General features: G+C 46.5%; 1 protein-coding gene across 1 annotated transcript; it reads right to left on the reverse strand.

Moving 5' to 3' along the window:
- Positions 1-780: 780 nt before the first annotated feature.
- On the reverse strand, positions 781-10,349 carry TACR2 (tachykinin receptor 2; the record flags this gene model as incomplete). The annotated part of the gene is made up of 5 exons (XM_082308796.1): positions 781-946; positions 2,252-2,448; positions 2,785-2,941; positions 6,171-6,365; positions 9,946-10,349. The coding sequence occupies 5 exons, from the start codon at positions 10,347-10,349 to the stop codon at positions 781-783; spliced, it is 1,119 nt and encodes a 372-aa protein (XP_082164922.1).
- Positions 10,350-14,046: the final 3,697 nt, after the last annotated feature.

Below are 14,046 nucleotides of genomic sequence, written 5' to 3' on the forward strand. Positions count from 1 at the left end.
ACTCTTCAGAGAGCCTCACTCTCCAAATTAGGCACTGCAATTAACTATGTGAAGTTGGAGGAATCACTTGGGCACAGTTTAATAGGAAAATGATACTGTATTTTGCTACAAGGTTATAGAAATCCATGCAATGACGACATCTTAAAGAACTGTTTCTTGCTTTTAACTGATGAGAGATGGTGCCGGTGAAATTGCAGGCATGAAAGTCCCAGAATTCAGAAAATTTTCAGGGCAGGCTTTTCAGTCTGGATGCACTAGTATTTGCCTTTGTCGTAAACAAGCTTTGCTCCACAGTCTTGTCGGCCTTGGGGCTGCTGAGCCATGGGACTTAGCTGCCATGCAGCCCCGAGGGTCCATCCAAACTGGGCCAGACGTGCCCCGGCCTTTCTGCTCCATCACCTGTTTTCCAGATTTAAGTGTCTTGGTGGAACAGAAAGCAGGAGATCACTATCTGGAAGAGCATAATTGATATTCTACTGATTGGCACTGCCTCAGGTCTGCTTCGCTGCTTTTTTGACGTCATGGGCAAAATCTCTCTGTTCTGTATCGCAGTTGTTGGAGTAAGGGAGAGCTGAACTTGCATCCATAGCTGGCTGATATTTGGACCTACATGGATATAAGTATTATCAGCAGACTGCTTTCAATGCTGATGGCATCTGAAAAAGTCCCATAGGAAACAGTAGCTCCAGAAAAAAAGACCTGCCTCAAGCTTCTACAAATCTGTTGCCTTGAAATGGTGTATTAGGATAGAGCCAGAACCGGGAGGAGAAAATCAAAGCGTTAGCTGGGTGAGGGTGGGTTCAATTGGGTTTCTGTGTTGAAACTTGTTCTTGACTTCCTGTGGGTTGTCTGGTAAAGAGATGGGGACGTAAGTTTAAGTTTGTCTTTCTCAGTTGCTTTTATGCACGGACACCACCGGAAGGCTAATTTGAAGCCAGAACGAAACCTGTAAATGTAAGAAAAGAAATTAAATGGTGAAATGATCTTTTTCACAGCACAGAGAAAGAACAAATGCATGACTTGGTTTTACATCTGAATGACCATGGAAATAAAAAGTTTCTATTGAAATCAAAGGAGTGAGGTGAAGAGCTAAATGTATAAAACAGAGCAATACAAGTTCATGATCAGATTTCCTTATATTTTAAGTAAATATGTAAGATCAGTCAAATGGCAGGGTGTTAGATGTGCTCAGTAGATGGTGCTGACCATGCTGATAACACCATTTGTGAGAAGCAGCGCGTCTGAGGAAAATGCGTGTATTTGCCCACTGGAAACTTTTCTAAAAACCATGAATAATTAAATGAGGTAGCTGTCTGCTTTCTGAGAGAGGAGGAGGATGTGTCTGGGTGGTTTACGTTAAATGCAGATTGGCTAAATGGGCTGCAAAACCGCCTTCTTTGGCGAGCTTACGGGCAGGACGCTGTTTGAAACGCTCTGAAGGAGTGAGCCTCCTAGCATCACTCTGGAGTTAGGCATTTTGCTGATGGAGTCCCAGTGAAACTGCACTGGAGGTGCTGGAGGAGGTGTACCGGTAACTATTTCTTACCCTTAAAGCTCACTGCGTGTGCAGCCGGGGTGAAGAGAGATATGGGCTAGGGAGAGGTCTGGCAGCGGGATGTGCAGGCAGGAATTGGCATGGAGACCCGCAGGGCAGCCAGAGCAGCTCCCCAAGCCTGACGTCCTGCCACACCAGCGTCCCGAGAGCAGCCCGTTCTCGGCACAGAGCAAGAGAGACATCTCTTGGCACGATGGGGTTGTGCTCTCCCAGCTGCTCGCTCGTGGCGGTGTGCCTGGACGGGAGTCACCCGTGGGCTGCTCCTACTCCCCATGGGGATGAGCCCTATGCCTGTGGGGGGGGCTCAGGGCTGCACTGCGGGGTGGTGGCACAGGAGGAGCGGGTGGTTAAGCCAGCCCGGCATTAGGTCAGCAGATGCATTGCAGGGATTAGAGAGTCCTCCCTCCTTCCTTGGAAATAAGGTAATCTGCGTGTGGAAACTGGTGCAGATGTGGCTGCGCTGATCATACAACTGCTGCCTGTGCTTTATTCAGAGGCAGAAAATCTTAAGGGTTGAATTAAGATCTCATTCCCACAGTGCGGCTAATCTCGCATTATTAGCAGAGTATAAATTAGCTTGTCTATGCGGCCTATGGGCTGCAGTTGAAAATCACAGTTGTTCTCACCTCCAGAGATTTGTGCTTTTTCAGATTGATACTTTCATTTTCTCTGCGCACACACGCGCACGCTACTCACCGTTGGTTAAGACAGCAGTATATGATGGGGTTGTACATCGTCGAACTCATGGCAAGGAGAAAGATTGCGAGATACACCTGCTGAATGTACTTCTGCTGGTAGATGTCTTCCTTGAAGCTCCCCAGGATGAAGTACATGTGATAGGGCAGCCAGCAGACAGCAAAAATGATCACGACTACCACCATGGTCTTCACAAACTAGAAAAACAAAACCAGTGTGTCATTCCTGGGCCTGGTTTATCCTGCGATGTGCAGATTCACTGGACACCGGGCTTTGCTCTCTAAGGACTGCTGTGAACTGGCCCACTGCCTACCGACATGAGCCTTTCTTCCTTGGAGGCTGGCTGGTGCATGTAGATCACCACTTTTTTTCATACTTGCTGGGTGATGCCCTTTACCCCCGGCCCAAAATATTTTGTCAACCTTTCATGCCCAGTCCCACAAGATTTTGTATCAAATGCAAGCTCCCTTTTGGAACTGGAGCCAGCAGGGCTGGTGTGCTGAGGGTAATTATTTTTAAGTTTCATTTCTGACCTTTTTTTTGGCATTAATTTGGTGTTCGTAGCGGACTCTGTTAAGGTGATTGCCTGGAACCGCACTGCTCCACAGAGTAATTCCTATAATGCTGTATGCAACAAACATCACCATTAAAGGCAGTAAATAAATCAACACGATCACTGCAATGTGATACCTGAAAAAGAAGAACAGGCACGTTTTCATAGTCAGTATGTCTCTTGAAGGGCTCTTTCAAAAATTGTCTTTTGGACATGTATGTTTGGCTCCCATTAACTTCAACCTCAAAGCATAAAGAAGCAGAAATTTTGCCTACAAACATCATTACAGGGACTTCTGTAAACTACAAAAGCTCATCTCTTGTGTTGTGAGGATTAGTCCTCAGACTGGATTCACTGCTCTTTCGAGATGGAGTAGTATCATTTATCTTTTATCAGAGGGTTACAGTCCATGGCCATCTGTCCTGAACTTTGCTATCCCACTGCAGTCAGGAAAGAGAGATGTCTAAGACTTGTGGCTGTGAAAATATGAACCTTTAAATCAGAGATATAGGAAAGGAATATTTCAAAAACTGCGGAGTAACTTGATGAATGTAATAGTGTCAACAGCTTAATTCAGCAACAATGAAAAAACCTGGATCAGGGACTTCAAAACGTAGCTGGCTGCTAGCAGGGTGCACAAACTTGGCAGGGAAGACGCCGCGGATAGCGAGGAAGAAATATTGCCTGCTTATAGCATGCAGAAAGTGAGTGGCAGTCATTGCTGTATTGGTGTCACTGGCTGTTTTTATTTGTGAGTGCACGCACAATTATGTATCGCCAACAGGCTGCTCGGTTAGTGCTCTAGCTGAAAGCGCTGGCATCTCCTTCGGCCGTATTTTCTCTCGGCCCTTCCTAGCTTTCCATGTTACCCCACAAGCTTCTGCTGGTTCCTTCACGCTGGGGTTTGATTATTTTAAGCAACCACCATTTATGGGGAGGGAACAACCTGCTCACTCAGTTAGAGCAGCTGTCAACTTAGCATAAACAGTATAAAAACTAGGATTAGGCAGGAGGGCTCTGGCACGCGCTGCTGGCAACGACCACAAAAGGCTGGGTGCAAATGGTCTTTCTCAGTACGACAACGCTCTGGAGTTACTCGCCGCGTTAGCGAGCGGGGTCAACTGCTTTGCAGAGCGCTGTTGAAATTGGTGCTGGGGCACTCGATGGTGTTTGCTCCTTGGGGTGGTTGCAAGTATCAGAACGGTGGCTGCGTATTGAAAAATATTATATTTGTGCAATGTGGCAAGTTTATCACTGCCTGTTTTCCACCCTTCCCAAGTCTCCTCGGAGCAGTACCTCTTCTGAAGGTCTAAGACCGTGTGTGGAGCGCAGCAGAAATGCAAAGCCCTTTTAGAGTTCCCATCCTGGGAGGAGGAGGAGAGGACAGGAGCCTAAGCTTGAGCACATGGCAAAAAGAAACTTTTATTCTTGTAGTTTTGCTACTTTGCTGCAAAGTTAACCTGTCACCAGAAAAAAAAAAAAAAATCCTCTGTGTTTAAGGTTCTTTATTTTGGTTAAACTTGTACAAATTTAGTCCCTCCATATCAAAGATTTCCCAGGCATTGACTGGCAGTCACAGTAGTGCATTGTTTGGGTTTTTTTGGTTTTTTTGGACTTGTTTCCATCATAATTATAGCCATTTTTCCTGCAGAGAAGTATTTCCCTTTGTTCTGAAGTCTAGAAATCTTGAAAGCTGGTTTTAATTGACTAAGAAGGATTTGGAGGACCCTCAGTCAACAGAGGAACCTGGTTCTCCATTTCTTTGTTTTTTCTTTGAGTTTCTTAGTATTTCTTTTCCACGGTATTTGGACTAGCACATGAATGGCTGCACGTGGCTTTTTCTCCCTGGTCTGTACTGCAGGCATTTGTCCCGACAGATCCATCACTCAGGATGATTTCTGGGGAGCGCTGCTTCCAACTTCCTTTCTAGGAGGGCTACCAAAACCTGCAAATTGGAGACTGTTCAGGGAGAGCGAGCCGGTGAATGAAGTGATTTGTTCTGTGTTTGGGAGCTGCTGCTCTTCAGCTGAGGATTCCAGAAGGAACCTGCCCCGTTTTCTGCTGCGTTCAGGACCAACCTTTCCAGCCTGCAGAGATTTCGCTGTCATGCTGGGAAACTCTTGTTTCAATCCTTCCCAAACAGTGAATGTGGGAGAAATAAACCTCATGCTTTTCATCTGAATGAAATAGTCATCAGTGACTTTATATGTAACTGATTATCTACTATCCCTCCTTCTCAATAGACAGGAGGCTGGCATACTGCTTTCCCCAGCACGTGCCATGGGGTACCAGCCAAAGAGCCCTGGGAGGAACATCACCCAACATGATGTGAGCCTGATTTTACTCTTGCTTTTCTCTGTCTTTGGAGACAGGGAACAACTGACCACCACTGGCTGAACATGCTGCAGCTCAGCCAAACTTAGATGAAGCTCCTGGTACTTGGCACATATTAGTGTGAAAACCGGTTAGTTTGGTAATAACTAACCGCAGGAGGCATCCAGCTGTCTGCCAGAGATGAAGACTGAGAAGGGAGAAACGTCCCTGGTGCACGTAGCTGGGCGAAAGTGTTCACAGCGAAGAATGGCCGTGGGGAGTTTAGCACTTGGTTTTGGTTTGAAAAATTGTTTCCATTTTGTTAATCAATTTGTTCCTTTTCTGCAGTTCTTCCATTACTACTTTGTATAAATATGTCTTGCTTGATAAATTTCTCAAACTTCTAATGTGCTTTGAATGGTGATTAATCGCAGCAGATCCCCTAAATGCAGGGTATGGCTTGTTTCATCTGTCTGAACAATCTTGCTTTAAAGCAGGAGGAAATTGCTGTGAGGGTTAGGAGCTTTTGGCAGCACAGATGTGTGCCCAGATAAGTCAGTTTATAAAACCTTAGGATGTTTGAAACATGCTCCTCTCCCCCTCCCCCCCCCCCCCCCCCCCAAAGAGCAGCATAAATTTTAGCTAATTATGTGGCTTCTCGACATTAAAGATACTCGGTTTCTTCCTGCCTGATGGAAGGAGAAAATCCAAAATCTTTGGAACCAAGATTTCTTGCTTGTTTGGAGACTTTTCGTGCTGGTCTCTCTTAAATCCACTGAGCCCTGTGTCTACGGTTTCTAGATCTTATAACCACTTTTCAAAGCAGGGGGGGACGGCGCATCACTCTTCTTTACCCTGAGCCATGATCATCCGGCAGCTTTTTCCACAGCTGGCTTAAACTGAGCTTAGATGGGCTGCCCCAGACCCGTATTCCCCTGCTGCGTGGTTCCCCCCGCCCTCTCTCCCAGTACTGCCTGTAGCCAACAGTTTGGAGATGAAATGGATTTCCTAGTCAACTTTTGCACGAATTGGGAGTTTTCTCGTTTCTCTTACGTGAGCTGGTGCTTGGATCCGATGTCGTCAGGCCAGACGACGATGCATTTTGTCGTTCCGTTGTCCGTCATGATCTCGGCGTAGAAGCACTGTGGGAAGGCGAGCCCAAATGCCACCAGCCAGATTACCCCTATGATGATTCTGGTGCTTCCAGCAGAGAGCCTGGGCTTGAAGGGATGAATTATTGCCACGTACCTGCAAGAAAAACAGGTAATGCTTTTACAGTTGCATTGGTGAACTATACAACAAATATAGCAAGTGTAAAAACTCCCCAGGACGGTATAGTGGGCTTTATTTAAAGAGACTTTTTGATAGGTTTCAGGCTATAAATAATTAGAAGGAGCTAAATCCTTTCTCAAGAGAATGGTTGCAAGTCTTAGGGCAGAATATGTTAAACCCAGGTGGATGGATGCTTCTGGTGTGAGGAGGAAGCAGCCATCTATGCCTTCTGCATACGGTCTCGCAAGTATTCCCCTTACTTTTTGAATTTTGCTTTTTTTCAAAATAATTTTTCAAGTATTTTATGTTTGGTCTGAAATTTCATGCTGTGAACTGTTTGTGTTAGTTTGGAGTTACGCACTGTTTAATACCATGCCTTTTTCTCCTTCCTCTACCAAAAAAACACCCCAAACACTCTAATTATGTCAATCTCCTCTGACTCCCCATATTATCACAACAGCAGACTGGGTTCTTGAGTATCCTTTACCCTGAATGTTTCCCCGCTGATTTTTAGCCGTGGAAAACTCATGTGCCATCCACCTCTGCCTGGAAATGCTTCAGCACTCGTGCTTGCGGTGGAAGGGGAAGGCTGACCCTTTCGTCCCACACCTGCTCGGAGCCCTCATGGCACATCTGACTATTAGATTACTTGCAAGCCTGGGGCGCTCTCTGGTTTTAAGTTCCCCGTGTAGAAATGCATGGTATCGTAATGAGTACATAATCAATTATGCATTTCTTGTCATGCTTTCTGTACTCTTTGTCATGGTTGTTACAAAGGCAAAATAGAGTGGAAAATGCCAGTTGCCTCCTGGTTTTCATAGCGAAAATCTTGACAAACTCTGTGCTGTCTTTTGGCCAGGCTGTTGAGCGGGAGCTCTGCCCAGCTGCTGCTGCTGCAGGACAGAGGGTGGCTGCACGGACAGACAGCACAGTAAGTAAGTCAGAGCTGCACAGCAGCAGAGCCTTATTTAGCTATAAAATTTTCATGTCACCTTGCTTTTCTATGGCTTGTTGTAGGCAGTATTATGCAATGCTTGAATGTGATCACAGAGGAATCAAGTGGCAAATATTCTCCAGAATATTCGCCCACAGAAGTGCCCAAATCCACAATCTGTGGCTCTCGGTGAACTGCAAGTCCTGGGTATAAATGATGCCACCCACTGTGCTGCCACAGCAGCCTGACACAGCAGCCTGTGTTGCAGATAGTGAAAGTATTACAGGGCTGCTGGGTGGAGGCTTTCCCGCTCAGCCAGGGGTGCACCCCTGAGGCAAGCCGTGCTTTTAGGCAAGCTCCTGCAAGTTGGGAGATTTACGGAATCTGCTGAGGTCTCCTGGCTGCTCTTGCTGCGTGGCAGGGCTGCCTTTGCCCGGCTGCTGCTCATGCTCCCTGTACTCCCTCTCCGTGCCCCACTCCCTGTGACGTCCCAGGATGCTGGGACCACGCTCCCCGCACCCTTCCTCCGGTCCTCATCCCGCGCAGACAAAACAAGCTGAATTTTGGACACTCTTGCATGCTTTCCGAAGAGGGCCTAGGAGGTTTTGCTATCTGGAGTGTGAAACTTGATCTGATATACTACGTTTCTGCCTGGAGTGCTGCGGAAAGCGTGCAGTGGAAACAGCTGCTCCGGTACACAGAGCAGCTTGAAATGGGGAAACGGAGTGGTCCTAAACCCAACGGTGAGCAATACAGCCAGGGCCTTTTCCACAGCAAAGATGACTTACAGAGCTGTCACTTCTCAGCCTTCTTCCTTACAATAAACCACTTCAAAAGACATTGTTTTATCGAAGTTAAACAACGGAGCCCAAGTGGACGCAAGTTCTCATAACAATAAATGGAAGCCACGAGTTTCCAGGAGACAGTGTCAGGATCTATTTTAAGGCTAGGCGAAGAATAGCTAAATATGGTTTGCGGTGAGATGCCAAGTTCTCTTTCTGATCCCTGCCATGTGACTAAAGAGGTTTTGACTGGATAGGTACTTTCACCAAAAGTCCCCAAGGAATAACAGTAGGGAGACATGAGGACAGGCTGAAATGGATTTTTTTTTTTTTTAATTTAAAAAATAATATTCTTTGGCAGGCCACCTGTATAAAATAGCAGTTACCAACAACCCTTGATTTAAAGCCAGGAACAGCAAAAGAGTATTCGAGTCTAAAACTGAGCTACCATTGCTTCTAAATAGGGATTTGCTTTCGTCTGGACAACTGCAGGCTGATAAACACATCACTCGTCCCTGTGCTTATTAGTGGTCCTTCCAGTGACTGCAGGGGCCGCTGCCCTGTACTGTGGGAGCTGTGTGTCAATCTGGGCCGTATCCCCAGCTCCGGTGTGGGTTTCAGTGGGCGTTACACGCACACACGGGGCAAAGCCTTCTTTCTCCTGCTAGTTTGTTTATCCGGTTTGATTTGTGTATTGATTGCTTCCTGAGGCTGGGTGTGCCGGGGTGAACCGAGCTGCTGCGAGCAGGGGCGGGAGTTACGAAAGCGACCCTGATGACTCAGGGAGCAATACTTTTCGGATGGCTCCAGAGGGACGCTGGCTCCGCTCCCGAGGGAGCTGGAAGGGCCCTTCGTGGATATACATGCTTGATAAGGAATGGAGGAAACCTGAAGGAAATTGCCAAGTCAACAGGAGGGCTTGATAAAGGACCGCCAGGTATTTCTGGACGCCGGGTCCGGCTGCCCAGGGGAAGACCTTCACTGTAGGGTCGCGGCAGGGACATAGGATGGAAGATACAGATGTTCTCAGTGCCAGGCAGAGAGTGGAAGAAACAGAGGGAAGACAGGAAGGATGGAGGGAAGGAGGGCAGAGAGCCTAGAAGGGAGCTTAACCTCCTGTACTTCTTTTACATGCCATTGCCGTTAAGAGAGGAAATTCCCATGGACTTTTGGCCACTTTCTAGTAAAAAAAAAAACAGCGTCATGCTACTTAACAATGAGCTGTAAACACATTCAGACTCCACAAATTTAAGCTCGAGTAAAAGAGACTTGGCAGATGTAAGAGAGTATTATGAAAATACCAAATTACCTCAGAAGTCAAACAAAATCACTGTAATTACTTTCCTCCCTCTTGGAATAAGCCATTCTTGTGAACTATTGGAGCAGACCCTGCCATTTCTGATCCAATTCCCATTATTTCTGGTGGTTTGGTGGACTCACAGGCAGGATTGTGGATGCTGATACTTTCAGCATCCTGCAGCATATTCGTATCACTCCAGCTCTGTCCAAATGAAAGGCGCTTCTTGTGGTTTGAAAAAAAAGCATTTGCAGGATGACTGGGAAACAATTTATGATCAGTAACATGGGAACAATCAAATACCAGCCACTTCCACTCGGTACACGTTCGGGTGTGATTCAGACCAGGGATAAGACAGAAGAGCCTTCCTTTCATGGCGTAACTAGCATCTAACCCCATAGTCTTATTTGCCTGGCACTCCTCCCACCTTGCTGATAAGGCACCTGACACGGTAGGTGGGGGCTAATTGCACAAAGTATTGCAATAATTTTTTATAACTTACAGTAAATTTTTCAGACCTTGTCTTCTCCATTCTCCTCTTACCTCTCTGCAGCCACGGCTGTCATGGAGTAAATGCTCGCAAACATCGCGGTGATGGGGAACCAGTTCTGAAATCTGCAGAATTCCTCGCCAAAATACCAGACGTTGTGACTGGCGTAAATAAAATTGAAGATGGTATTGAAAGCAGACATCAGCAAATCCGAAAGAGCCAAATTAACGATAAAGTAATTGGTAGCAGTCCTCATTCTTCTGTGCGCAAGAATAATCCAGATGACGGTGACGTTGCCAACGATGGACGTGATAACGATGAAGGAATAGGTGATAGCCCACAAAGCAATTTGCCATCCTGGCTGGGTAAACTGGCTTACTGCCGTCCAATTGCCACTGTCCTCGAGGGAGTCAGCCTGCGAAATGTTGCTAGCATTTAAAATGGAAAATGTGCTCATGGTTTTTTCTTCGGCTAAGTGTAAAATAAAATCTTCTGGCATCTGCTCGTTTTCCTGCAGTAGATGCTGGTGTTATGAATCTCCATGCATATGACTGAGTGCCGTTAAAAAGACATCGGGATGAGATGTCTCATGTCCTCTCGTCCTGTTTTCCAAGTGATGTAATGCAGTTCCAGGCAGAGATGAGCGATACGGAGGGCCTCCTCCTTGCCTGGCATTTTAACCTACGCTTGAAGAGCGAAAACTGAAGAACAACTCTCCTCCTTGAGTTTCTTTTTCCTCTAAAAAAGAAAGAAAAAAGGAAGAAAAAAAAAAAGGGGGGAGGGAAGGTGTTTTCCAGGTCAGTGACAGGCGATGTCTTACTTTAAATTATTTTTAGGGCCAAGAAAATACAAATGGAAGTATCAAGCCAGAAAACACTTCAATCCAAGCAAAAATCCTTCTTTTTTAGCGCAGCGGTTTTCCAAGGCACCAGGTATCTGAATCCTCTGCAGTGGGACTGAGGACGTTTGGTTTTCTTTGCCTGTGTAACTGTTAAGTGCGAGGCAGGAGCCGTACTGGGATAAATTCTCTACAGGATTTAAGGCGACTTTGAAAGGAGGTGGAGTCTCTTGCAGGCAAAAACTAAACAACCAATTCGACATCAAATGAAATGCAGCAAAGTGGTACTTGAAACTTCCCCCCTCCCCCCTTTTTTGTTTTGAAATAATCTCTGAAATGGACATGCTGCTATATCAGGGTTTACAGGCTTAAATGCAAGGGTAGCTACTTTGCCGGGTTTACCAGTCCTGCAATCCTTCCGTTTCCAGGACCCTCCTTGGCTTCATGCGATCTCTCATAGCAAGAAAGCAACAAAATATATTCAACACAATTTTAGCAAGGTGGTCTTGCGCTCTGCAACTATTTGGAGGCTTATCTGCATTTTTAATACATTTTACTTAATGGTGACTGCCCTATATATTACAACTTGACCAGCCACATTTAGTAGGTTTGGCACGATTTAATTTATTTAAATTACAGCAACATGTCCTGTTGGTGCTGGAAGGGTTGCCAGCGAATAATGCCAGGAGAGGGGCGTTCCTGAAGGCCAGACCTGAACTGGGACTTCTAATAAGGCTTCAGCGGGAAGCTGGCACCTAGGGTCTCATCCAGAGCTCCAGAAATCCTTCTCCAGCTGCTCTCTAGCATAGAAACATCCAGAGGAGCCTCAGTTCCCAGCCTCCACGCCCCGTCATGCTGAGGGGCTGAACGAGAGGCATTCCCCCTTCGGACAGCTGCATCCCCTTTCCCAGCGTATGCTGCAGAAAATTATTGGCCTCACGCATGCAAGAAGGAGTATCTGGTCCTTGTAGGGAAGGGGAACCCCTGACTCCCGTCTCTGCTCAGAGCACAGCGCTCTTGCTCGCTCTCAGCTTTGCAGTGACATAAACATAAGCAGCACGTTGAGGCTGAGATTGCAAAGAGTACTTGGCACCAGCTCGTGCCTGCTCTGCTTGAAGCTAAAAGGTTTTCAGGTATTAAAACCTGTTTTCAGATATTAAACCCTATTTTCAGATATTAAAACCTGTTTTCAGGATTCAGAAAGCTGCTGATGAGTAGCATAAAGGGAAAACTCTCCCTGTGCGTGCGGCGCTGGGATGGCAGTGGTTTTCCAGCTCCCGCAGTTGCTGGAGCTGCAGCTGTGCCAGGCTCCCCTGTAGCAGGGCAGTATTTATCGGTTCAGGATCCTTCCCACCAGCTCAGCCTGGACTCTCTCCTTGCTTCATTAATTTCTGGAGGCAGCTTTCAGTTAACCCATCACCTCACCACCACAACTTTTTAAAGCAGGTCTTCTCTGAGTAGGTATTGCCCAAGTATTGTTTTTTAGAAATTAATACTTGTAGTACTCCATGTAACATCTCCTTCTCCTCACGATGGACTTACCTGCAGGTAATCCCACTCGCTGCCTTTCCCAGAAACTGCAAAAATACACTTGTACATATCTTCTCATGTGGATTGCAAACCTGTTCTAGGCTGTTCCTGAAAGTCTTCCACTGGCACCTCGTTAAACACCTTATGAACCTTCCACTTTCTCTATGCCATGCAGGAAGGCTTTTCATGATTTGCAATGTGAATTCAACAGCTAATAGTGTTCTTCATATTTTTTTCCTTCAGCTTGCTCAAATCTCTTCAAATCCCAAGGAGAATATGAGCAAAAACCTCCATATGTTTAGCTGAGAGCGGAGCTAAAGTGCTTTATTAGTCTTTGTTACAGCAGGCAGAACATAAGCACACACTTGGCAAAAGGTCTGTGCTTTTTGATGTTTCAATGGTGAACCCAAAACCTCTCAGCTGATTTTGAATTTGAAGGTGATCAGGGCGCCTACGTTTTGTAGGAAGCACCGTTGCCTTCTTGTGAACCATCTGCCCCGGTCCCTGATCTGTTACTCGGGTGATAATCAGAGAGCAGCCACCCTTTGGTCAACATTTCATCATACAAGTCAGCAGGGACTTGCTTTTGTTTATACACACCCACACCTTTTATTCGTTTGCTGGTTGTGCATTGACAAGGTTATTGTCCTGGAACCTGGCCAGCGAAGTAGCGTGTGCTGTCGGCCTTTCGACTTACCAACTGGAGCAATTTTTTTACAAAGGCAGGCTCCAAATTCCTCAGGAAAGTCGCACTTGCCTGGGACTATAGGCAAAACCCGCCTCTCCAATGATTTTGGAGTTATACCAGGGAAAGGGACTATCTGAGAGCAGGGGTTTTGGGTTTGGCTCTTTTCACTGTTGTTTTTATTATGGGCAGGATTGTTTGAGGCCAAATGTTGCTGTGCTGAGTCACTGATCCCAGGCCTGTGCAAAGGGTGAGAGATGCAAACAAAAGATGTGGGTCCAGAAGGGTGAATAAGGTGCATTTTGGTTTTGGAAATATATTAAAAGGTAATATGGGCAGTAGAGGCTTTAATCATATTGCGTGTTGGACTCGGCTCTGGGAGGAAGGACCTTTGTCCAGGGAACAGCTCTGAGAGCAGGACGTGAGGACCATGAGCATCCACCTTGGGTGGGGAACCATGCAGTCGGACTGCAGCTTTATCAGCCAGGCTTGGGCTGGAAGAAAGCAGCTGAAACGCTGCTGGTAGCTCTGAAAAGCTTAGGGTCTTTCTGACACTCCCCAGTGCAGCGCTACCTGCGGGTTCGCTTCCCTTTTCTGCAGATCTCCTAAAGCCCTGGGTCAAACGCTCTGCAGATCATGGCTTTTGAAGACCGTTCATGGGATCTACCGTGCCCTGTACACACTTGCAACGACGCCGGTAGCCCTGAAGGTGAGGGATGAAATGTGGAAGTTACTGATCCTTAATGTGAACAAAACCACCACTAGCTGAGCCATCGGATGGCCTGGGGAGCAGGTGCTGCAATGCACGACCTGCCTCGATGCTGGCAGAGATGCTAAGCTCTTGGCTGGAAAACTGCAGCTCTGCGCTGCATTGGGCTGAGGTGGAGAGAGCACAACCCAGAAGGACCCGCAGCACCGCAGGCAATTCATAACATCTTACTTTAAACCACCATTTGCTGCTAAACTGTACTAATTGGGTCCAGAAATCTTGCCATTTCATTGTCCAGGTAAAGCCTGGGGTTCAGACAAAGAAAAACATTATTCGATTATTTTCATATGGTTTTGTAACAGAAACCTGTTTTGACGTATTGGCTCAGTTCA

Source organism: Platalea leucorodia (assembly GCF_965183815.1).
Source record: "Platalea leucorodia genome assembly, chromosome: 4".
NCBI classification, from domain to species: domain Eukaryota; kingdom Metazoa; phylum Chordata; class Aves; order Pelecaniformes; family Threskiornithidae; genus Platalea; species Platalea leucorodia.